The sequence below is a fragment of the Python bivittatus genome, unplaced genomic scaffold (genome assembly GCF_059951505.1).
Source record: "Python bivittatus isolate LINGU-HERP-01145 unplaced genomic scaffold, Pbiv_v1 ctg000610_np1212, whole genome shotgun sequence".
Taxonomy (NCBI): domain Eukaryota; kingdom Metazoa; phylum Chordata; class Lepidosauria; order Squamata; family Pythonidae; genus Python; species Python bivittatus.
In genome coordinates this window covers 41,112,659-41,138,529 of record NW_028277088.1, presented here as the reverse complement: position 1 = coordinate 41,138,529, position 25,871 = coordinate 41,112,659, and the positions used below count along the sequence as shown (strand labels likewise).

Genomic DNA, 25,871 nt, shown 5'->3' with positions numbered 1-25,871 from the left:
AAAATCTCATGAAGTTTCTTTAATCGGAGATATCCCTAATTTCCTTCTTTGGAACGAGGCTGTGGAACCCTTCAGTCCCGAAATTGTTTGATTTACAAACACTGGTTTCAGAATGCTACTTCTTAACGCTGTGTTGTAGCTGTTTAAGGCTCCTGATCATTAACCTGGATAAACTCTTTGCTCTAGAGTAACTATTTTATTCTAAAAAGTATAAATATGTGAAGTAAAGATCAAGACACTGTCCTTTTAATTGTCTAGTTTAAAACAGGCTTTAACGACATGTTTTTATTCCTTCCCCGTTCAAATAGTAATATAAAACTAATATTCTTTCAGTATCGTAGTATCTTACGCTGCAAGGCTGTGCAGTTACTTCAGGATAATTCTACTAGAAATAGGGATGTACATCTGAGTAAACCGGTTTAAGCTTGAGCTGGGCTTCTTTCAGATAAACAGGGTGCTTGAGACCAGCCGAGCAAAATTTAAGATCTTCAAAGGTAAGCTTGAAGAAACCGAACTTCCCCGACGCTGACTCCTAATCCTCCCACGCCTGTGCCTCTCTTGAAAAAGGGGCCGCCGCGCATTCATTCCAAGTCGTCGCTTTTTCCGCTCGCTTGCTAGAACCTCCAGAACCTCGATGCTCAGCCTGAAACGACGCAGCCCCGCACAAAAGGCAGCGGCACTAAGAGGGTTAATGTTTCCTGTTTGCTTTTTTTGAGCTCTCCTCTCCCCCTCCTCCTCCTCCTTTCCCTCTAACCACCCCCTCAGCGCTCAGGCGGAAGTGAGTTCGCTCCTTTGGAGATTAAAAGGATTCCGAACTCTCGATCGGTTTCAATAACAGGCGTTCCGAAAGAGGCGGACCAGGAATGCGAGCATCTCGGCGCCCTGCAAAAATCAGGCTCACCTAAATCGGGGAGGGGGGGAGGGAGGGGAAAGGCTTTTTTTTTTTTTTAGAAGTGCAAAATCCAGAGCAACGTAGGGAGAGAGAAACCACCCATTCACCGGCACGATGGCTCCGCTGGAATCGAATGGGCTCTCCATGCTCCTGCATGACTGTTGTTAATTTAACCCTCGGCCGGCGGGCCCCCCCTCTCCCGCGGGATAGATTTTCTTGATAACAACGTCGGGGATTTTTTCATCTTTGGAGCGTCAAATAAGAATTTCGTTTTTAACTATTTCTTTTCCTGGAAGACCACGCGAAGAGTTGAAATGACAAAGGAAATGTGATCGCACTGGTTACGGAGCGAGCAGCAAAAGGAGTTGGAGGGTGCTGCCGGACCGTAGGCCTGGGGAAAGCGTTGCACCGCTGTTCCAGTTTGTGCAAGCGAACCTAATACGCCCCCCATGAATAATTCAGGAAGGCCGGCCGGAACCTGCCACCACCGTCCTTTTCCCAGGCGGCTCCTTTCACCGGTTTAAACGCGTGTGCGCCCAAGCTACAGGAAAGAGCGAGACCGCGTGCGCGCCGCTGCCGCCCTCGCTTTAGTGGCGGCAGCAGCAGCAGCAGCGAAGAAGAGCCGATTCGGGAAATCCCGAGAAAGAAGAAGGGACCTGATCGATGCGCTCACTCGGCTTCCCGGGGGATCCGCTTGGAGACCTGGGAAAGGCGTGGACCCGCGAAGAAGACGACCTCTCGAGCGTAAGATCGCGCGCTCGTTCGTTCATTCACACGCATCACCCACCCACACTCCCTTTTTCTTTAGGACGCCCGCCTGCCCAGAGAGCTGCTGCGCCGGAGGGATCGCCATCGCTGCTTCCCGCTTCCAAGACATGCGGTGGTGGAGCCCGCAGCGGCGGATCGGTGCCGGAGGAATCTGCCGGGGCAACTTCCGTGTCTCCCGAAGCTTCTCGGAGTCCCCAAGAAAGGAGAAGTGAAGCAAACGACCCCCTCGCTCTCTCTTGCCTCTCTCCTTCTCCACCCGCCGAGCCCTTTCCTCATTCCCTCGCCATCAACCCGCCTCTTCTGATACACCAACTAAAGAGAAGATTTCACCCCCCTCCTTCAGTTTTTTCCCTAGAAGGAAGCGAAGAACAGCCGCCCGACCGGATCCAGTTCACGCTGGATTTCTGAGGAGAAGGGACCGATGCACTTTTCTGTTCAGGAAACCCTCATTCTTCCGCCTCGCCGTCCGAGAAGCGCTGAGCCGGCGGAGGAGGAGGAGGAGGAAGACGCTGTCGCGGGTGGGAAGCAGCTTCAAACGCAGCGCGAGGGAGGTGGCAACCCAGAGGAGCGTGTGCCTCCTGGCGCTGCTTAAGGAATAGGGCGAAGCGAGGGGGAAGGAAGGGGAAAGCGAGAGGGCCACCGGTTGAAACCGCTCCCGTCTCGCCAAGCCCGCGAAGGGGCGGCTTGGAGCAGCAGGAATCCTCGCAGCGCCCCCACACAGCGACTAATTGATGCCACCCACCAGGGCTTGCAACGCGGGTCGTCGTCGCTCGCCTCGGTTCATGCTGCTGCCGCCGCCGCTGCCGCTACTGCCTCCTTATTAGCCGCGCGCGCGCTGCGCTGCCCCCTCCCCCTCCTCCCCCCCTCCCCACCCCTCCCAATGGCTTCGTTCCCCGAGTCGGATTTCCAGATCTGTCCGCTGTGCAAGGAGATGTGCGGCTCGCCGGCTCCAGTCTCCTCTAATTCGTCCACTTCGTCGTCCTCTTCGCAGACCTCAAACTCGTCCGGCGGAGGCGGAGGCGGGTCGTCGTCCTGCACCCCGTCGAGGCGGCTCCACGTCCTGCCCTGCCTGCACGCTTTCTGCCGCCAGTGCCTGGAAGCGCAGCGCCACCCAACCGCGGGCGACTCTCTCAAGCTGCGCTGCCCCATTTGCGACCAGAAGGTGGTGATCTCGGAGCCGTCGGGCATGGATGCGCTGCCCTCCTCCAACTTCCTCCTCAGCAACCTGCTCGACGTGGTTGTCGTGGCCGCCGCCGCCGCCGAAGACCAGAAGAACAACGGCCGCCCGGGCGGCAGCAGTGGCGGCCAAGGAGGCGGCGGTGGCGGCAGCGGGGCGGCGAGCAACAGCAACGCCAACAACCGGCACCCTCATCCCCGTCAGCAGCCCGGGCAGCAGCCGCAGCAGCAGCAGCAGCACCGCGCCTCTGCAGGCGGGTCCTCCCCGGGCTCTGCCGCCGGCTCGGCGCCGTCCGGGGGAGGCGGGGGCTCCGCGCTGCTGCTCCGGCGGCCCCACAGCCGACAGGGCGAGCCCCGCTGCAGCTCGTGCGACGAAGGCAACGCCGCCAGCTCCCGCTGCCTCGACTGCCAGGAGCACCTGTGTGACAACTGTGTGCGCGCCCACCAGCGCGTCCGCCTCACGAAAGACCACTTCATCGAGCGCTTTGGCCCAGGGCCGCCCGCGTCGGCGGGGACCGGCCCCGCCTCGGCAGCCGCCCAGCTCGCCCTCAGCCAGCCCTATTCCGGCACGCCTTACAACATCCTCTCCGTCTTCCCGGACCGTGTCAACTATTGCCAGCACCACGACGACGAGGTGAGTGTCCCGAGCACCCCTCTCTCTCCCAGCAGAACCAGTCAAGTGGCTGGTCCTCAAAGAGTCCCTGTTCGTTAACTTGTGCACAGAGGGGGTCGAGGAAGTGGCCTTTTCCTTCTTCCCCTACGTTTTGGGGAGGGGTACTGTCCAATCAGAGGCATTCTGCTTTGTGCCTAGGCGAGGAAGCAGGAAGAGGCCAACAGGTGGGGGGGCAGGGGCAACCCTGTGAATCCCTTCCCCAAGTCCATCATCAATGGCTAGGACATGGCTTGGTTTCTGAGGGGCTTGGAACATATGTTTTGGTTGTAGCAGTACTGAGGGGGGATATATAAAAAAGTGTGCTCCTTCTCGAATAGACACAAACACATCTTGTAGTAAAGACTTAGCCTTGCTTTTGTGGGACTGTGTCCAGCAGTGATAATCTGGATTAAGGGACAGCTAAATAAAAAGGGCCATTGGCACACTAGGATTTCAAGATGGACTTTCATTCACAAACATATGCTGATAGTTTTTTTTACTGTATCAGTCTCAAAATAATTGAATGATAGCATCCTGTACATATTGGAAGTTGTTCAAAGGTGCTAAATTCCTCAGAACAGGCTGGGAGGGGGGTGGGGAGGGCAATTTGGTGCTCCTCAAGGTTACAAATGTATGGAGTTTGTGTAATGGATAACTGAGCAAGAGGTTTCTGCAGTTCTTTCTTCTTGTAACTTCGGTATTTTTGTGGCTATGCAGTACAAATTTCTTACCTTAGAACTGTGTTGTAGTTCTGACAGGCATACATGATTTCTTTTCCCATCAGGCTGTCAAGCAGTCTCTCCTCCCCATTAACAGGAATGTCTTTCAGTTTCCAGAATATCTGTTGGCTTTAATTTCCTTTTTTAAAAAAATAGTTCCCCCTTCTTTAATTCTTTTCCTTTGCTTATGTGGTTAGTTTTTTGCAGCTTCCCTCTTTCTTCCATGCTTTTGTTCACGTGGAGCTGTCCAAGCTTAACTGGAGTAAATCATAATGTTCTACAAAGCAGCAGAGCTTTTCCATGTGCTGCAGGGGGGAGAGAATAGCTGGAGCCATTTAAAAACAGCACCAACTGTGTGTGTTTGGGGGGGGGGGCGGCGGAGAGTGATGCTGCAGAGAGGTGAGCTTCTCGCAATGCTTTGGAGAAAAGTACATGCATTGTTTCTTCAGGGATACCAAGATAGAAATCTTAAATGTGAGAATTGGCAGTCCTAATTTCAGGCACATCTTTTTGTTTTTTGCTACACATTCCTCTGCCAATTTGGTGGTTTTGTGCCCATTCCCAGGACTACATATGCCCTTGAGATGGGCAAGGTGCTCAGTAACCCTTTAATTTATGTCTTCGAGTAAACAGACTGGTAAATTTGCTTCCCTGCTTGATGTAGCTCCTGATTACAGACTCCTGCAGATGAAGGAGTAAGGCACTGACATACTTTTAGCACATAAGATTTGGGTTAAACCTAAGTGCTCTTGTAAAGGGAGATGCTGAACAAATAATCTATAAGTGTCAGTTTAAACCAGCTGTGGAAGTTGGGATGCTGGTATTTCTGAGCATGTGTGAAGTATCATTTGCACAGAAGTTATTTCACGTTAGTAAATAAAAGATTTAAGACAAGCATCTCAGTGTAGGTTTGATGGCCACTGTCTTTCCTTTTCCTTTATTAAAAAAAGCCCACTGACCTTTTGTTTAGGGAAAAGATACCTATGTAAGTTGATTGTTTTTGCATATGTTCTATTTTGCATTTTTAAAAAAAGCTTTGTCTTTTTATTAATATTTCAGATTTTTAAAAGAAATCTTGCTGGGCTTTCCTGGAGGTTGTCTGATATAAGGAAAATAACAAGATAATTCAACAACCACTGTTGTTACATTGGAAATAGGGGAGCTTGGGGGTAGGTGGGGAAGAAACCTGAAAATTGAGTTTGTGATTCTAGCATTACTTCATAGTAGGAGAAAGCTATTTGAGCACACTATATCTTTGATGTGAGGCATATTTAATGGTCTGAATTACTTCCCATTCTGAAAAGACAGGGCAGAATATGTGAGTTTCTGTTCCTGTTGGTAAAAACATTCTTAAATTTGATGCACATGTTGTAGTGCTGTTTTGAAAGTGTCTAAATTGATGGAGATCATTATTCTTGCACAGATGATACTTTGTTTATAATACTTATATTTCTTGCAAGTTGGGCAAGAACCACATATAAATAACTGAAAATGGCATTCTGACAGATTTTTTCTACTTTCAAGGGATAGGATCAATAAGGAATACCTGAAGCAAAATGAAAACTTAGCAAGCAAGTGAATCAGTGTACTGATTATAATTCTGTCTATAGTTATGGTTTGAAATTGCATGTGTTTGGTGTAAGTTGAATGACCTCTTATGGTAATATATAAATAAAAGGTTTAAGATCAGAGTGTCAAGTTAGTACATCCAAATGCATCTATTTCCTGAGTACTGCAATTGAAAGAAGATCAGTTGTTTATAGATTTTTAAAAATAGTTATTTTAATAACTATTAAACTATTAACTATTAACAGAATCATTGCTTCGGATCCCAAAGAATAACACCTAGTTGTGAATGCAGGCACTGGAAGTACAACTTGTAAGCCGACATTCCTCTTAGCCCTTTGCATAGACCACAGTGGAATTTTCCATTAGCTTCATTGTTAGAGGATAGCTTACTCCATGCTATAGTTCCTGGTTGATCCTTACTACTGAAAGATAACAACCAGGTTTGGAAGCTGAATCATTAGTTATTGCTATTTAGATACTCTGTAGCTTGGAAGAAAAGAATCCATGATCTATTTTGAAAATGGATGGCTGCTCATCTTTTGCCGTTTTTGTGTGGTTGTTTAAAAAATGAAAAAGAGTGCCTACTTTTGTTTTTTAAGAGAAGGTATTTTATTAGAGTTTTTAGCAAGGGTTTGAGGAAATGCAAACATCTCCTTATTAGCACTTGGCTGTCTCCCACTGAGCTTTCTAGCATTTGCCACAAATAGGAATATTTATCAGTCTGAAGGAAAGTTGGAACTCCTAATACAAGATTAAGAATGATAAGGTAAATTGTGTGGTGTTTACAGGAATGATATAAATATATGAATATTTCTGTTGTCCTGAAGGAGTTACATCAAAAAGTGTTCTCTTCCAACCATCCCTTCCTCATGCTATTTTCACTACTACTCATTTACTAGATTAATTTTACAGGAATTCTGTAGGGAAAAAGTCCTAGAAATACTTTATTTTTGTGGCTGTATTGTGCATGAGTATCTTGGACAAAGTATTGTAATTCATCTTTATCATAATGCTTGGGTTTTAAATAATTGTGATGTCTTGTATACTGAAAAACTTAAATTTGTACTCTGCTTTGCAGTGCTAGTTAATTTCTTTCCTCATTTTTAAAGAATTACTTCAACACTTAACAGAACATGTTGTGTCTTCTTCTTTTTAGTCACATTATTTATGATAGCTCTTTTGGAGCAAATATTCCATCAATAACCTCTCAGTATAACTTAATACAATACTTTTTTGTTGTAATTTTAAATGTGAGTATTTAGGAATAGCTAAATAGAAATAAATACCAAATAGAATAGGGATTACATCTGGTAAAAAATTCAGAATTGTGCTGTTAAAGAGAGTCTTGACTTGGGGTTATAGTGAAAAAAAAAATTTGTATGTTAAGGGGATATACACTTGGCACAGTTTTTCAGTTAATATAAGATTTTTATGGGAGAAGGGGATTAGGGGTGTTCCAAAGGTACCTATTTCTGCTTGCACAAGGCTGGCATACTACATACTCCTGGGTTCCCTGGAAAGCCACCATTGAGGATTAAGAAACCTTCTGACACAGTGTGCTATTCTAACACAAGGGCTACCATGACAAGTTATGAAGAGTTGTAATTGGCAGGGATGGAAGACAACAGCCCCTCTGACTTCAAACCAATGGGGAATTTCAACTGCAGTCTTATTTTTGACTTATCTGTAACTCAGGTATTTCATGAAAGCGGACTTGGGTATGACTTGTGTTGGTAGTCCCCTCAAGGTTACTCCATGAATTCAGCTATTTCTTTTCATCACTGACTACTAGCTGTTCTTTAGAATGCCTGTTATGACTTGGAGAGACATGCTGCGTATGGTTCTATTTTAAGAAAAGCCATCGCTTGTTCTGATGGCCTTTATTTCTCCAGAATCATTCAAAATGCAAGTTAAAACAGAGAAATATTGACTGTTCTACTAAATAGTGATAGGAAAGAAAATATTATGTTGTCGCATAAATGTATCTAAACAACATCTTGCAGTTTTGTTTTGTTTTGTTTTAACATTTTCTGGAGTAGTGTTTCTCAACTGAGTCTCTAGATGGGTTGTGATTGTAGCTCCCAGAATTTTGAGCCAGCATTTGGAGGGTCCCAGTTGAAAAAGGCTGCTGTAGAGAACTGTAAATCTACCCAGTTGGTATTTTGGAGATTCTCTGAAACATTGTACATTTATAGTATTCTAGAACACTACAATCATTTGCTTGTTTACTTAGAAGTAAATTCTATGGTCAGTGAAATTTCCTTCCAAATAAGTCTATTCAGAATTATATTTTTAATCTTGGTTGTTGTTTTTTAACCTGTTCATCCAAATATCACAAACTGAAAGCTGTTATACAGGATTTAGAAGCCTTTTCCATGTGCTTTTATGATTTTGGTAGTCACTGTTTCCTTTCTTAAAGAGTGAATATCAGTATTCAGTCTTTTCCTATTTGTAAATCTCTCCACAATTTTTTGTCCTCTTCTGCAACTCTGCTATGGGGGTGGGGGCACTAAGCCTAGTGGGCCTTCTCTTTGTGTACTTGTGATAGTGTACTAGTGTACTTGCTGTTTATGTTTTTGTGCTTGCTAGATGGGTATAGTAATAGAATTATCTTCGAATGGGATACCTTTCAAGTAAGGAGCAAACATATTTATCTCAAGTTAGTTGGGTAGGTTGACACAGAGAAGTTGAAACGGGAGCGTGAAAAGCAAAGGCTAAGGAAATAGAGTATTATTTCTTTAAGAATGTCCTTATATGATAAGCTTAGCTTTTTCAGAGGATGGATATGTTCTGATTGCTTTGCTTTCAGAAATTGTTTCGCCTGGCCTGACTGAATTTCAGTATACATGAAACAGTGTTTCCATCTAATATCAGAGATCTGAGGTTTCTGGTAAGACTCCTGTTTTAAGTGGGGTGGGAGAAAATTTCTTCTTCCTGGCTTACTCACTGTGTGTGCATTTTGCTTTGTGTGTGTTGCATTATGTAGTTGTTAGTTTTCTAGTTTAAAATAAAAATTTACATCTTAAATGGACACTGAAGATAAAAAATATATATGGAGTCTTAGCATGCATGCTTCATTGTGTATTTCAGATATATTTATGCATAGAAATAGTGGAAGAGGATAAAGTATTTGTGTACATTTGGGGATTTTCCTTAAGCATTATTTTTTTCTAGTATTAAAAATATTTTGGAGTAGATAATAAGGGCCCTGTAATGCTGAGTTTTGGTTATGTAACTAGACTACACGTTTTCAGGGCATCTACAAAATGCTTCTTTAATCGGCCTGCCAGTACCACCGCACTGGAATAATAAAAATTGTTTACCTAAAAGGTTTGACTATCTCTGGGAAAAAGTTTGAACAACAGACTGCATGGTGCCAGCTATCATAACAAGTGACCCCAATGGTCACATCAAAACACAGCTAGTGAAAAAGTAACTATTTGACTCTAGAGATTGTAAAATTAGAGAGTTAAACATTTCCCTGAGGCTCAAATATTTTTGAACACAATGACAAGAAGTGCAATTTAAGTTTGCAGTAGGGAAGGAAAGAGGGAAAGGACCTAAAACGAAAAATGCCCCAATCTTATAGCTCAGGTATTGATTTTCATGAATTAGCAAGGTTGGATTTGGGCGTGCCAAATCTGTGTTCTATATATTGTAATTATTTCCACCAACAGCTTCTGTGAGATAACTTGGATCCCTTAAAAATAAATAGTTGGACTCTTTTTAGACATAAGGAGGTGGACTCACACATATACTTACAGAGTATCAGTTAATGATGTTATTTAACATTTATGCCCCCCATCAACTTTTTCTTGTATATTATTCTGTTATGGGGCTCAGCACTGATTGAACCATGCAAGAAAGAGCATAAGTATTTTACACCTGGTGAAGCATTTTGCAAGTGCTCAATACGAAGAATAGTTTTAAGTTGAACAGTTTTCCCCAACCTGGTGCTAAAAACCTTGTTTGGCTTTGTTTTAGTGTGAACCAATTGGCACTGGGCTGCTTGTGTGGGAGAGAAAGTAGTGGATTACTACCAGAGTTGCCTCTATTCATATAAAAAATGTTAGAGAAGTCTCATATAGTGCCACAGGTTTGTACAAGAAATGCAGTAGGGTATGAAGACTGTACACTAGTGTATAGTTTGCCTACTTGCACTGTAAAATAAGAGGATCTTTTTTGGGTATAAGCACTTGTGTTATATCTTGGAAATTGTGGCACATTGTCTTGTGTGTCAGTTTTGACTACAGCAGTGGTAATTCCTCTGTTAGCATGAGTTTTACTTGCTACTGTTTGTAGGGAAAGTCTAAGATGTTTTTGTGGTAAAAAGAATAATGTGGACATGTGTGGGGGCAGCTGGGTTTGGAGAAAAGTAATGATTGTTGTTTAAATTTGTAACCTGTTTAATATCAGATGAAATAACTTCAGCTGTGTTCAAGCCATTTCATCCAGTCTCTTCCTGTAGTGACAAATAGGGATTCTTGCATAAGTCTATAAAAGACTATAAAAATAAGTCTACAGTTAGATGGATCTCTACTTGCTGTACAAAATGAGAACAATTTTTGTGTATTTTGAACAAGAAAAAAACAGCCTTGTTGTTGAACTTCCTGGAATCTATATTCCTGCTCTGTCAAAGTAGCATGACCTTTTAAACTTACAAATAACCTGATGAGAGCATCTTGACTGAAGCCATTCCTGTTTAATGTATACTAATTGCTGTGAAGCTAAAATTAAACTCTCTGATTTTCGTTATTGTATTCTACTAGACTTACTTGCAATGTTAAATCACACAAAAAAGGAAAAATTAAGACTGTGTTATTGAACAATATTTTTAGGAATATTGTGGGGAAACTATACTTCCAACATCATCTTGGTATGTAGTGTATACTTCCGTCTCTAAAAGCCTGCCATCTTAATTCTGTTTTAAATGAAAACCAGGAAGTTACATTTCCTTAGAAACCGAGTAGTGGCACTGATGATTCCCAGTGGTTGTCAAATGCAGCCCATTATGTTGCTCCTGTGAATGTTGAGGGGGGTGGGGTGAGGTGCAGAGATCAACAAGCCAAAGCTGTTATAGTGAGGACAGAATGGAAGAGAGATGGGCACTTGACCCCATCTACTTCCAATCGAACTCTAGTAAAATAGATTCAGATCTAATTCTGTACTTCGTACATGTTGACTAAAACTTCTTCCCCTCTTTTGATCAGTTTGCCATTTATCTTCAACAAACACGACAGTTGAAAGCTCTTGGCAAACTTAGTACAGGGTGGAATAAAATCATTTGTTGCTTTTCTTTAATAACTTGGTGTGAAGAGAGTGGCAGAATGTAATTCGGTTTAAAAATATCTTTCTTTCTGAAGTATTGTATTTCTGCAGTGTCAGTAGTTATTGAGTTAAAATGAAATCTATCCTAACAGTTGCGTGTCAGCAGCTACAGCCCAGCTGTCCAATGAAGTACAACGGCTGCAGCATCTACACCATGTGCTTCCTTTGTGCAAACGAGTGAGAAAGTTAGCAAATAATACTCGGTGCCAGGTAATTTTTATTATACTGATTGCGGCCAATATCTTTCTGTTTGCATTTGGGTTATTTGCATATGAACACCTGTGTTAAAACTAGACAAATATTATCCAATTTGGGATGATAATATTTGAAGTGGCACACATCTGGAAAGCACAAGGATGGAGAAGATTGGCATATGATCCCTCAGTGGCTGTGTTGACCTAATTTAATGTAACTACTGGTATAAAGAGAGACACTTTCTTATTCTTCCCAGTTTTTTCTTTCCTCCCTTGTAATATATCCATATAACACAAGAATTGTTTATGACTTAATGCCACGTCGTTGACTGATTATAAGGATGGACACTGGCCTGATTAACACATATCATGTAAGCCATCATAGGATTCTTCTAGGTAGCCTGATGGGGCTGGGTCTTGAGGTTAGCTGTTTCACAGTACTTCCAGTCCTAGTGTAGGGCAGTGTCCATAAAGTAGCATGGTTAGCCTGTAGAAGTCCCACAGGGTTCCACAATACCTGCATGGTAGTGTTGTGAGAAGTCATCCAGACCTTTGGAGTAAAGAAGCAGATTTCCAGCTCTTAACCATTTAATTTTAACTTAACCTAGTTCCAGGGAAGTCAACGATTGCTTAAATACAAAATGAACTAGATGAGGGTGAATACATTGAAATTAAGCATGGACAAGATGGATGTACTGTTGGTCAGTGAAAAACAAAGCTCCAAATTGGGGTTGATCCTGTTATGGATGAAGTTGCACTCTGCCTGCAAAAACAGTCTCTAGATGCTCCTGGATCTACAGCTACCTCTGAATTCCCAGGGAGGAGCAGCAGCAGCAAGAACTATGTTTGCAATAATGACATCTAGTGCACCACTTGTTACACTGCTGAGTCAGTCAGATCTGGAAATAATTACCTGTGACTTGGTTATATTCCAAGTTGATTACTGCTCTCTATGTGGGGCTATCCTTGAGGAACATCCAGAAACTTGAGTTGGTGTAAGATGTTAGCTAGGCTGCTAAGCAAAATTGATTACTGGTACATATCTTATGGAGGTCCATCTATTAGGATCATGGGAAAGGGCTTCTCCTGTGCTGCTCCTAAGCTATGGGCTATACTTTCTCAAGAGTTGTAAATATTTTTCATCTTTTAGAAGAGATCAAGACTAGAAACATCCTCAGCAAAGCACAATGACATCAAAATGATGACATGTGATGTCATCATGCAAATGTCATTTATGGATTTGAGTCCTGATGTTTGAAGCAAGTCCATAAGTTACAGATTTTGTGTGATGACATTATCATGCTTATTTCATTATTCCACCCTCCACAGACACACACCCCATGGCCATGATCAAGATATTGTTCTTAGCTAGGATTTTCAGTTTGTTACTTTATAGTACCTTAAGGGTTTTTATTATATTTTAAGTGCTGTTTTCTTTTTTATTGTTAACTGATTTTGAGTACCTTGTGGACAGAAAGGTAGGATATAAATTGGAATAAGTAAATAAATGATGAAGGGGTTTGCTAAGAGTGCTGTGTAAACTTACTTGTCATAGCTTGTTACTGTGTGAACCAAATATAGGTCCATAAGATCTGGGCTGCAAAAATTTAGATGGACAGTAGGCGGCGGCAGCATATAGATGCTGAAAACTGTCTTCGCTGCTACCTAGTGAATGATTATCTGGACTTTTCCATCCAATCTTGTAGATTACCCAACCATGTTCAGCTAACTATGATTTTAAAAAATCTTGGCTTAGCATTATGTTGTGAACATAGTTTCTGTATAATCTCTGTTTTGATATTGTGGGAAAGATGAGAAATATAGCCACCGTTTTGCCACTTTAGAATGCATAATTTGGAACTGAATTCTAGAGATGAGGACTTAGAAGTCAGATGAAAGCTTGCTTGCTAAGTTTAAGAAAGCAAGAATTGCAGAAAAGAAGGCCTTTGTTAGGCAGGGACAGCTGGCTAAATGACAACTTGTATTTTGACAGGTGAGATAGTATTGTACAGTTTATTAGGGAGGGAAGGGAACTTTATTTGCCCTCTCTAAGGATTGCTCTTAATAGTTGGAGATGCATTTCCTCCCTTTTACTAAAGTTCAACTTAACAAAAGCAGCAGAAAAAGATAGCTTTATTGACAAATGTTTTATTTCACTGAGGCTGATACAGCTTGACCAATAAACTGTTTGGAGTGCAAGAATGAACTTGTTGTATCTCCTCATTTGGATCCTTTTTTTTTCTTCTACAATAAGATTGTAGATTAACTCCAGGAACTATTCTGATTCTCAGTCTTTATTTGGGACCCAGATAAATAATAGAGGTGAGCATTAGTATACTGATAAAATAGATTCCTTGAATTGCTTACTGGTTTCATCTTTAAATTTTATTGTGGCTATTTCTTCCCATCCTTACTCTTACTAGTATTGTCCATATTCAGAATATTGGATGCTCTTTTTGTCCAATAGTCTTCCTTAGGCTCACTCTTAAACTGTGGTAACTCTGTCATATCCTAACATTGGATATTACTGTACACTGCTTGAAACTTTGAGGAAACTCATTAAATAAGGAGCATATTGAAATCCTAGCATAGTATTCCCCAATGCAGTGTCCTCCATTTTTGCTGGGTTGTAACATAAATCCAACTGCTGGGTTCCAAAAATCCAGACCACCACTGGAGAGTAGCAAAGAGTTAGAATTTTCGGTACCTCTTTGGTGCCATCTAGTGCTCACTGAATTTTGCAGTCCAGGCTGATTTACCAAAATGTAAAGCAGGAGTTCCCAGTTTCTTTCCCTTCATTTATAGAAAATAGGGGACAAATGAGAAATAATACTAATAGTTGGGGTGAAAAGACTTGAGTGGACTTTGTGAGAGAGAGCCGTTTCTTCTAAGTAGCTTGTGAAGAACATTCTGTACTTTCTCACTCATACATGTCTTTGAAGCCAGTGTTGATCTTGCTTACATTAGATTTAAAAGATCCTTCCTTAAATTTTTCTCTTCCTTCCCCCCTTTTGAAAAAGAGAACAAATTCATAGCCTTAAGAATTGCTGATGGTTTGGGATTTGTAGGCAAAATTCTATTGACATGCTTTGCTGGTAATTCATCTGCCTAATTTGTTGTTTAGAGTACTACATGTTTCCTTATTTTACATTTGTGAAAATGACATAAACTCATGCATACCATATGTTTATTATTATCTGAATACTCAGGAGTGTTGAGGATTAAATTAATTTTCACAGTGTGGTGTAGATGGACTCCAGCTACAGATACTATAATGCAGAAATGTACATTTTGTCATTTTGAGAATTACACCAGGATTTGTGTGGTATGTCTGGGTCACACATCACTCTGAGTGGTACCAGAGCTTAGTTTGGGGACATTTAAAATGGGTGCCTTAAGGCACTTGTTTTGCCCCTTACAATCCCACAAGCCTTCCCAAATCCAGAATTCTCCAGTTTTTGGCCTCGCTACTCTGTGGGGAATTCTAAAGAAAATAAAGCCCTGTTTTTTATTTTGTTTCCTTTCCTTCACTGGTTGTTAAAAATAAGCTTGGGCTTCAAGCAAAGAATGCCTTAAACAGTTATTGTATAAATGAGTACACAATTATAGAGTTTGCTAATGAAGAAAAGTTTGTTTTCCATCTTGTCATTTATCTACTTTTTCACTTACAGTCATGTGAAAAAGTAAGTATACCCCATGTAGTTGTTTTTTTTTTAAATGTATGTGGACATAACAATATTTCACCTTCATTCAAATAGTATATAAAGGTGATATAATTGAACAAAAAAACCCTGAAAATTTGACTTTGCAATCATTGATTCAACAAAAAAAGAGCCAGTTTGGTCTAGTGGTTAAGGCACCAAGCTAGAAAGCAGGAGACTGTCCCACTTTAGGCATAAAAGCTGTCTGGGTGACTTTGGGCCAGTCCCTCTCTCTCAGCCCAACTCACCTCACAGGGTGGTTGTTGTGGGGAAAATAGGAGGAGGAAGGAGTATTAGGTATGTTCACTGCCTTGAGTTATTTATAAAAATAGTAAATAATTAAAAAAAAAGCCATTTCCTTCTGTGGAAAAAGTAAATACATCCTTGGCTCTAATACTTGGTATTGCCCCCTTTGGCAGAAACAACCTCAAATAGGCCTTTCTTATAACTGTTTACCAGTTTCCAGTGTCAACTGGGAGGATTTTTTTCCTACTCCTCCTAGTTTATAGTAGAATTGTGCAATGTTTGAGGAGTTTCTTGCATGCAGAGCCCACGTCAAGTTACCCCACAGCATCTCAGTGGGATTTAGATCTGGGCTTTGACTTGGCCACTCCAGAACCCTCCATTTCTTTTCTTTTTTTGTCTTCAGCCATTCCTCAGTAGACTTACTGAAACGTTTAAAGTCATTGTCATGTTGCAAAGTCTTCAATCTTCTGACAGATGGTCTCACATTATCCTCAAGCACCCTCTAGTACAGTGTTTCTCAACTTTGGCAACTTTAAGACGGGTAGACTTCCACTCCCAGAATTCCCCAGCCAACATGGCTGGCTGGGGAATCCTGGGAGTGGAAGTCCACCCATCTTAAAGTTGCCAAAATTGAAAAAAAAACTGCTCTAGTACAATGAAGAATTAATAGTGGATTTTAGGATGGTGAGCTACCTAGGCCCTGATGCAGTAAAGCAGCCTCAAATCATAAGATTTCCACCACCATGCTTTACAGTTGGCGTCATGTTCGTATGGTGAAATGCTGTCTTTGGTTTTGGCCAAACATGTCTTCTGGTACTGTGGCCAAATAACTCTATCCTTGCCTCATCTGTCCAGAGCACATAGTTCCAGAAGTCCTATTCTTTGCCTAGGTATTCATGAGCAAACTTTAGTCTTGCCTTGATGTTCTTTGTGAACAGCAAAGATTTCCTTCTAGCAGACCTTCTACATAGATCAAATTTGTGCCACTTCTTTCTAATGGTAGACTCATGCACCATGACATCAGTAGTGGTGAGAGCTACCTTCAGGTCACATTATGAAATTTTGGGTTTCTTAGAGACTTCTTGTATTCTGCTCTCAGACCGAACTTGCTAGGATAGCCTGGCCTGTTGTTGGAAATCTTCTTCACTTGTAGATGATCTTTTGGACAGTGGAATGACTGATGTCCAATTGTTTGGCAATCTTTTTAAATCCCTTCCCAGACTCATATGCATCTATAAACCTCCTTTCTGAAGGCCTTAGAGAGCTCTTTTGATCTAGGCATGATGATACCACACACTTCAACAACAAAGAGCCAATCAGACTAAATATCTGAGGTTTAAATAGACAGGTTCCTCCCAGATCCTCTCTAATGATCTAATTGTTTATACCAAATCTGGTGTACCTGGTTCTAATTTTAGGTGTTTGAGGTAGTGGTAAATGTAGGAGTGTACTTATTTTTTCCACATGCAAAATTTGCATTTTTGTTTATTTAAATTACACAATAGACTATAAAATTAAAATGTTGCATTATATTTGTTATATTATATCCCCTTTATCAATATTCTTCAAATGAAGATCAAATACCTGTATGTTGAAATATGTTGAAAAAGTCAATTCAGTGGGGGTGTACTTACTTTTTCACATAACTGTAGCCCTTCTCTTAGAGCATTAAAGTTTAGGATGAATTAACGCTCGATAGATATATGAAAAATATATCAAAGCTAATAGAATTCCATATCTTTAAAAGAACATCAGAAGAAATAGATATTCAGCCTATTCAGGTTACTCAACGTGACAAAGTAAATTTCTGATGCAGTAAAAGTATTTTAATCAGATACAAAAGGTTAGAGGACAGTCCAAAATGGAGGAAGGAAATTGTCAAGTTTCCCTTTTCATATCTCAGCCATTCCTCCAGTATACTATACATATAGATTTAAACAAAAATCTTTAGCACTTGTAGGGTAATTCACACCTGTACTCTCTCTGCAAAGCCTTCTAATTTGCAACTTCTTGGATAATTAAGCTAAGGAAACCACTATAAGCAAGGCAGAACCATACCAGTGACAAGTGCTATGTAAATGGTAGGTACTGTATATTGGCTACTTGCAAATAGCGATCATGTCCTATATGTTTATTTTGGTCAAGACTGAGTGATGTTATTGGTTGAGTTGAAACTCCCAGTACTAAGGGGCCTATCAATAAATATTAATACTAGATGATTCTGAATGGGAATTGGAGGTCATATGTTGATTATACAGTAGCTTTGGTAGTGAGGAATCCTCTAAAAGTGTATTGTTACATCTTATATTCCTCAAAGAGTAAAAAATTGTATCATATTTTAGGAAGGGAGTTGTGAACCAGTCCTAAGGTCCTAGTGTTGTTATCTATACAATATTAATCATTACCTTTGACCTTCTGCACTTTGTGACACATTGCATTGATCACTATTTAATACTTCTTTCTCATTGCTGCTTTCGTTTTCTAAGAGGACCATGGAGAAATTATTTTATTTCAGAAGATTGATTGCCTGTATTTAATATTTTGTAGCTTGCTGTTTCCTGGCCCTTCTGACACCGTCCTGTACTTTCCCATCCAAAATGTTTGACTAGTTATCTCCATATTTTCTGTAATTTCTAACATAATGAAGTTTTTTTTTAAATAGGGGAATGGTCCATCATACACATCTTGAGAATAATACATGCAACCTATTCTTGGGAAGATCAGTAAGGTTGGCAAATGTTGCAAGATGCTGAAAGATTAAGAGAGTCAATGGAAGTAGTCTGGCTGTATTAAGGACTGATATTTTTCCTATAAGATTTTTTTAAAAACTTTTGTCTCTAAGGAGCGTAAAGTGGCCAAAAGGAATATTAAAGAAAGGGGTTCAGCTTGTTTTATATTCAGTTTGATTCACATTGAGGCTGGTCAGTTTGCTTTACATCTTTAATTCTCAAAGTCTCTGGTTGCTCTGTTCCTTTCAAAGCCTGTGTGTATAGAGTGTTTGAAAATTCTGCGTGCCGGTACTTTCATACTTGTATTACATCCATACATTTAAACATTTTAAGAGTTAATCTTTAACAGAATATTTTATCCTCATTCAAATGTTGGAACTTAGGTGTTTTAAATATAATCCCATGATGGAAATTATATAGTGTGATGGGGCCGGAATATCCAACTCTGTCAGACTGCCACCAGAAGAAGAAAAATCAGCCTTTTTTTTTTTCAAAAATAAAGGTTAGCCCCATACCTTGATGGCAGCTAGAAAAGCAGTGATTTAGTGTGACCTGACCTTTGGCATACTCGCCCATTTGAATCTGACCCAATCTTTTAATTTATCAGTGCTGCTGGGCTTTGCACTTTGTCTGTTTCCAGATATATCTTATGGTTTATTACTAAATTAGGGATGCCCTATTCCTCTAAAACGATTTGAGAAGGAAAAACACATGACTTTTAATACTATTTGAGTGAGAAGTCATCTTTAGTAAATATAGATCTCTTGTACTATGACAGATTTATTAGTTATAACTGAATTGGGATTTCTACTGAATGTGCATTTCTGACTCATAATACATTATGTGTTCTATGTTTTTCAACAAGCTTAACTTACTATATTCTTTATAAAATGAAATGGGAAAAAAATGTTTGAATTCAGGAGCAGGTAATCTCCAAAGTGTGTGGAGGCAGGAGATTGGAGCTTTTAAGAGGTGATGGTAGGGCATTCTGCACATGCTCTCAGACATACTTTGGACAGAACTTTCTTAGCACAAGGATAATCTGTTTCTGAGAAGTATTACAAGATAAAAAGTGAAGGGGTAGGTGTTGATTATGATGGACAAAGGAACCAAACATTGGTGTTTGTGGGAGATATTCACAAAAGTGGGATCAGTGCTAAATCTTTCATTCAAGAAGCAGTGGGGCTTAACCCTCTGTTGCAGATACGGTATCACCCTGCACATATGCTCCTTAATTCTATTTCTGCAACTACATCCTCTTGTTTTGTGACACAATAATGAAAGGAAAACCACTGTGTTCCAATAGAAGAGAATATATGTAGCTCAGGGTTGAACTGTGGAGTCCTTGGTGCTCTCTGAGCTTGGTTGTTTTCTTGCAGACATTTCATTACCCGACTAGGTAACATCATCAGTGCTCAGTGCACTGTCAGGTAATGAAGCACCTGCAAGCAAACAACCAAGCTCAGAGAGCACCAAGGACTCCACAAAAAACAGTGTATATCCATAGGAATACTTGTCTTTTTTAATGTAATATCTAGAATATTATTTTTCAGATCGATTAATACTCTGTGCCTAACAGTAGTTTGTATCTTTTGCCTGAAACCACAGGCAGATATAGGCAACTGCCAGCTTCCATAGTTTCTGAAATGACTTTTTATCTTCCCACAAGAATCCTATCTCTGTTAGTATCTGGAGCAGCATCTGACAGCAGCTAAAGAATTCTCTATAATCTCCGTGTTGAGTTTGTATCCAAAATGCAGGCAACATTTTCACTTCAACATCTTGTCTGGCATTTTGGTTTCTTTTATTTATTTTCTATGCACTTCTGTATCTAAGTGACTTTGAGCCAGTCACTGTCTTTCAAGACAACCTACTTTAAAGGGCACCTGATGTGAGAAAAAAATTGGATGGAATGATAAGTACACCACCTTGAATATTTGGAGAAAAAGCAGGGTATAAATGTAGTAAATAAATTTGCATTTAACTTGCCACATGGTCTATCAAATTGTCTTGTGACTTTTGTTATTTGGGTTGTGTTACTTGCTTAACTGTGGCTTATTTTACATCAGGGTTGTCTTGGATTTGTAACTTTCTATTAGAAAGGTCAACTTGGTGAAATCCGTTTTACCCTTCCCAACAAATCACAAGACTGACCTTGTTTTTCATTTTTAAACAGTGAATTTTGTGCAGTCAGCTTTGCTTCTTAAGGTGACCGTGAAACCTGCTGAAATCATTTTGCAGGCTTCTTTATACAATGATGTGTGTTGGATGTCAGGTATCCTACAGATGCCAAAGTTCTAGCATGGAATATTACTCATTTGAATGAAAAGCCTGCAACTCATTGGTGTACTGCCGTGTTAAGTGGTTAGTCTGATGGAGCCACCATGTGTCAATATATTCCAAAATTTCCTAGGTTCTTCAAAGATTTTTTTTAAAATTTGTGTGTGTTTTAGTCTAATTTAAATACCTTTTCAGGCATCTGTTTATAGTATAAATGCATAATTGCAAGCCTTGGTATTCTATACCAGGATCCTTTTTCCTGGTTGTTTCGTATGTGTTGAGCTATGTGATGTTTTTGAATGATAATATTTGTAATTAAAAACGCCTGAAGGGAATCACATTGGGGAAGGCTGCCCTATTCTATTACATTAGTTTTTAGTAGCTGCCTCTGCTACATGGCAAATACTTCTAAAACATCTCTGAAACTCAGAAGTAGTACGTGAGGGAGCGAGAGATAATTCTGGGTCTGGTTCTCAAAACCAAGGCTGTTAAATTAGTGAGATTAGGAGTAAAAATACATTTAGTTACTTTGAAATTAAGTGAAGTCTGTATTTAATGCAGTTATTCCAAATAAATAACTTGCTTGCATTAAACTGAATGTTTGGAATTTCACTTAATTGAGACAGAAAATTAAGTGATATTTACCAAAATATCACTGATATTTTCCAAAGTTTAAAACTATTTGAGGTCAGTCTCTATCATATATGCTGGTCCTATTTTTTACCTTGTTTAAAGCTCTCATTTCATTGCTGCAGTGAATCAGGATTTAAGTTATTTATTTGAAAGGGAAATTACAAGAAATGTTGGTAATAATAGGAGGTATCAAAAATTTTCCAGTGCTAAGTCCTGTGTTCAGAGAGCAAATGAAAAAAAGAAGATACTCTCTCAGTGAAAATAAGATTAGTGAGAATTAATTTCCTCTCTTCTTGATTCCTGGAACTCAATTTAATTACAACCTAAAATCTTGTTCAAAGTTCTGGGTGGCTTCATTCTGGAAGTGTTAACTTTTATTCTAATAAACATGCTACAGGATGTGTATGTGCCCTACAACAAACATTTTGTGTTGGAAAAATGGCCCTTGTCCCCTGAAAATATATATACTTATGAGAGAATATATGCATGTGCATAAATAATTCTTTACTTTAACAGAGATGAAATATTTTAGAGAATTTTTTAAAAGTTCTTGCTGCCTTAAGTTAATTAAAATCTTATTTTTCTGATTTGTTTTATAATTTTAGTTTTGTTTATTGTTTTATATCCCACCTTTTCTCTGGGATCTCAAAGTGAGGTACATCAGAATGTCCTCTTCTTTCATTTTATCCTCACAGTAACAGTGCCTTTGGGCTGAGGGAGATTGAGTGTTGTCTAAAGTCAACTACATAGCTGAAGGTTGACTTCAGCTAGTAATCTCCTTGGTCCTAATTCAACCCCTTACCACTAGCTCAGTGTTTCTCAACCGTGGCAACTTCAAGATGAGTGGACTCAACTCCCAGAATTCCCCAGCCAGCATGGCTGGCCGGGGAATTCTGGGAGTTGAAATCCACTCATCTTAAAGTTGCCAAGGTTGAGAAACACTGCACTAGCTCCTGTCAGTGTCAAGTACTGCTGGATCTGTAATACTAATATCTCAGGGATATGTTCCAGGGGACTTGCAGAAAGTAGATTTTTCCCTTGGAGAGGTCTTTCCTCGGGGTCAGATCTCCATTGTTCTCTTCGAAGCTGACTATTTTAATATTGGAAAGGGTTTAGTAGGATAGGCAGTATTCACCTTCATTTTAGCTTCACAGAAAAATAAAATTGTTTTGTTAAGTAGGCTTTAACAATACATTAAAACAAATTCTAATATTTACTTGGAAATTACTTCATTATAATACTTATGGCTACTCTTAGATAACTAGAGGCATCTTAGATTTTGAGAAAAGTGAATGTACAGAGATATTAATATATTAATTTTAGCATGCCTCAAAAAACACACACAATACACTTAAGGCATAATCTCCTGAATGCTTCAGTTTCTGGTTTTTGATATGACTGCTATCCATCGATTTTACTAAATTGATGAATACATTTCTAAATATGTGGGGTAGGGAAAAATGTCATTGTTTCCACTGTATTGGAAGTATTTAACCAGGTTTTTGTTTGTATGAAACTCTAAACTGTGCTTATTTGATCTTGCATACATTATAGTTATACGTTATAGAAAAATTATTATGGTTTAACATGTAAATGCTGTCTGTAGAAGTTAACTTTTTTATCTGCAGTTATTTGGTGCTTTTGTTGAATGGTTATTTTAAGGAGAAAGAAGACTAAATAAAGCCTACTACTTTATGAATTAATTATCAGGACTGCACCAAACTATTTGGAGGATGTTTGATGACAATGTCACCAGAAGTGTCATTTGTGTCTATACTTGTGTGCTTAGATCGTGGGAAGATCTTTGAGGTGGCTGCATTGGGTTTTCAAAAGGATGTGAAGCTTTTCAAGAAGCTAGTTCAGAATTTTTGTTCTTGAAGTACCTCTCAAAATGGTTTGGCTGACGCTGCTATATCCAGTGAATCTTCTGATTAATCATATCAAATTCAGAGAGAGATTGCTGCTAGAAGAGATTGAAGTAACTTCTGTCAGCATGTGCTTAATAAATGACATTTATATGTGAGGGAAGATTTTCAAGTTTTTGTTAATATTAATAAGTTTATATTGGACCCAAGATAAATTTATCTGGTGTCTATAGAGGTTAGGCTGAAGCCAAAAGAAAGCATCAGAGCAACCATCTTTATGTGTTAAATACAGCTTTCATCATCCTCAGGCAACCTTGATAAAACTTTTTGCATGTGAAGTGTAAAATGATAAAATGGATATGAGGCAAAAATAGAGGCAGAGTTCTCTTCATACAGTGTAATTTGGCTGTGCATATAAGAGTTATCTAAGGTACCTCTAATTGCTTAAACTTAAACTACAGATGCCATCTTTTTCAATAAAGCTGGCTATTTGTCATTCCTGCTGTGGATAATGAGAGAGAGTTAAAGTCTGAGAAATTTGCAGAATATTAGGTTGAGGAAGGCTATTCTACTACAATAAAGAAGGCATTGCCTTAGTCTAAACTTCAATAAGTGGACTTGCCAGTGAGGTGAATCTGGATGGTCCAAGTCTGCAGTTAAGGAGAACTTGTAATCTTGCCCCAAAGGAGAATAGTATTATAAATCTGGGTAGTAAAATAACCGCCCAAAAAAGGGTGAGAAACTATAAGCAGTACTTTTTTTTCATTGAGGTGAATGTTGAGTCTTACCAGAGAAATGAAGGTTGAGATTGTAGGATACAAACAGAGACAATCTAACCTAATAGAAGCGAATATGTGTAGCTCAGGGTTGAACTATGCAGTCCTTGGGGTTCTCTGAGCTTGATTGTTTTCTTGCAAACATTTCATTACCCAGCTAGGTAACATCTTCAGTGCTAGAATGGAATGGGGTTTGCTCTCTGTTTTATATATTGTGGCATGCCCTGTCAGTGTTGGTGTTGGTGGGGGTGTGGGTTTTGTTTTCTTCCTCTGGTAGTTCCTTGATTAAGGTATTGTTTACTGCTTGTATGTCTGGTGGTAATCTGGATGTTAATCTCTGCTTATCTGGGTGATGATTGCTGGTGAGGAGATGTTCTGGTCTTTTGTTTTCCTTTCTGTTGTCTCTTTTGAATAGTGTGTAGATGTTGTTTATCTCTTTGTGCCTGTTGATGGCTGCCTTGTTTGAATACCAAGCTTCCAAGAATTCCCTTGCATTTTTGGATTTAGCTTGGTCTAAGATGTTGACTGTTTCCCAGTTGAAAGTATGGTTAAGTCTGTCCATGTGTTGTGAGATTAAGGAGTTTTCATCATGTCTTCTGACTGCTAGTTGGTGTTCATGGATGCGCTCTGCTTGTCTTCTGCCTGTCTGTCCTACATAGTGGTTGTTCAAGTCCTTACATTGTATGTTGTAGATGACTCCTGTTTTTACTTCTTGGGCAACTGGGTCTTTTGGTTTGCTTAAGATATTTTGAAGGGCTTTAGTTGGTTTGTGTGCTACGGAGATGCCATGTGGTTGTAACAGTCTGTTAGTTGTTTCTGAGATGTTTCTGATGTACAGTGGGGCAAAAAAGTATTTAGTCAGCCACCAATTGTGCAAATTCTCCCACTTAAAAAGATGAGAGAGGCCTGTAATTTTCATCATAGGTATACCTCAACTATGAGAGACAAAATGGGGGAAAAAAACCAGAAAATCACATTGTCTGATTTTTAAAGAATTTATTTGCAAATCATGGTGGAAAATAAGTATTTGGTCAATATCAAAAGTTCATCTCAATACTTTGTTATATATCCTTTGTTGGCAATGACAGAGGTCAAATGTTTTCTGTAAGTCTTCACAAGGTTTTCACACACTGTTGCTGTTATTTTGGCAGATCTCCTCTAGAGCAGTGATGTTTTGGGGCTGTCACTGGGCAACATGGACTTTCAACTCCCTCCAAAGGTTTTCCATGGGGTTGAGATCTGGAGATGGGCTAGGCCACTCTAGGACCTTGAAATGCTTCTTACGAAGCCACTCCTTTGTTGCCCGGGCAGTGTGTTGGGATCATTGTCATGCTGAAAGACCCAGCCACGTTTCATCTTCAAAGCCCTTGCTGATGGAAGGAGGTGTTCACTCAAAATCTCACGATACATGGCCCCATTCATTCTTACCTTTACACGGATCAGTCGTCCTGGTCCCTTTGCAGAAAAACAGCCCCAAAGCATGATGTTTCCACCCCCATGCTTCACAGTAGGTATGGTGTTCTTTGGATGCAACTCAGCATTCTCTCTCCTCCAAACACGACGAGTTGAGTTTAGACCAAAACATTCTACTTTGGTTTCATCTGACCATATGACATTCTCCCAATCCTCTTCTGGATCATCCAAATGCTCTCTAGCAAACTTCAGACGGGCCCGGACATGTACTGGCTTAAGCAGGGGGACATGTCTGGCACTGCAGGATTTGAGTCCCTGGCGGCGTAGTGTGTTACTGATGGTAGCCTTTGTTACTTTGGTCCCAGCTCTCTGCAGGTCATTCACTAGGTCCCCCCATGTGGTTCTGGGATTTTTGATCACCATTCTTGTGATCATTTTGACCCCACAGGGTGAGATCTTGCATGGAGCCCCAGATCGAGGGAGATTATCAGTGGTCTTGTATGTCTTCCATTTTCTAATTATTGCTCCCACAGTTGATTTCTTCACACCAAGCTGCTTGCCTATTGCAGATTGTCTTCCCAGCCTGGTGCAGGTCTACAATTTTGTTTCTGGTGTCCTTCGACAGCTCTTTGGTCTTGGCCATAGTGGAGTTTGGAGTGTGACTGTTTGAGGTTGTGGACAGGTGTCTTTTATACTGATAACAAGGTCAAACAGGTGCCATTACTACAGGTAACGAGTGGAGGACAGAGGAGCCTCTTAAAGAAGTAGTTACAGGTCTGTGAGAGCCAGACATCTTGCTTGTTTGTAGGTGACCAAATACTTATTTTCCACCATGATTTGCAAATAAATTCTTTAAAAATCAGAAAAATGTGATTTTCTGGATTTTTTCCCCCATTTTGTCTCTCATAGTTGAGGTATACCTATGATGAA

The 25,871-nt window shown here is 40.1% G+C and overlaps 1 protein-coding gene across 1 annotated transcript in view; it reads left to right on the top strand.

Moving 5' to 3' along the window:
* Nucleotides 1-2,540: 2,540 nt before the first annotated feature.
* TRIM71 (tripartite motif containing 71) overlaps nucleotides 2,541-25,871 on the top strand; it is a 40,976-nt gene continuing 17,645 nt past the window's right edge. Inside the window, exon 1 of the mRNA XM_088150634.1 lies at nucleotides 2,541-3,470. Within this exon, the coding sequence (XP_088006760.1) occupies nucleotides 2,541-3,470 (930 nt within the window). The remainder of the gene's footprint in view (nucleotides 3,471-25,871) is intronic.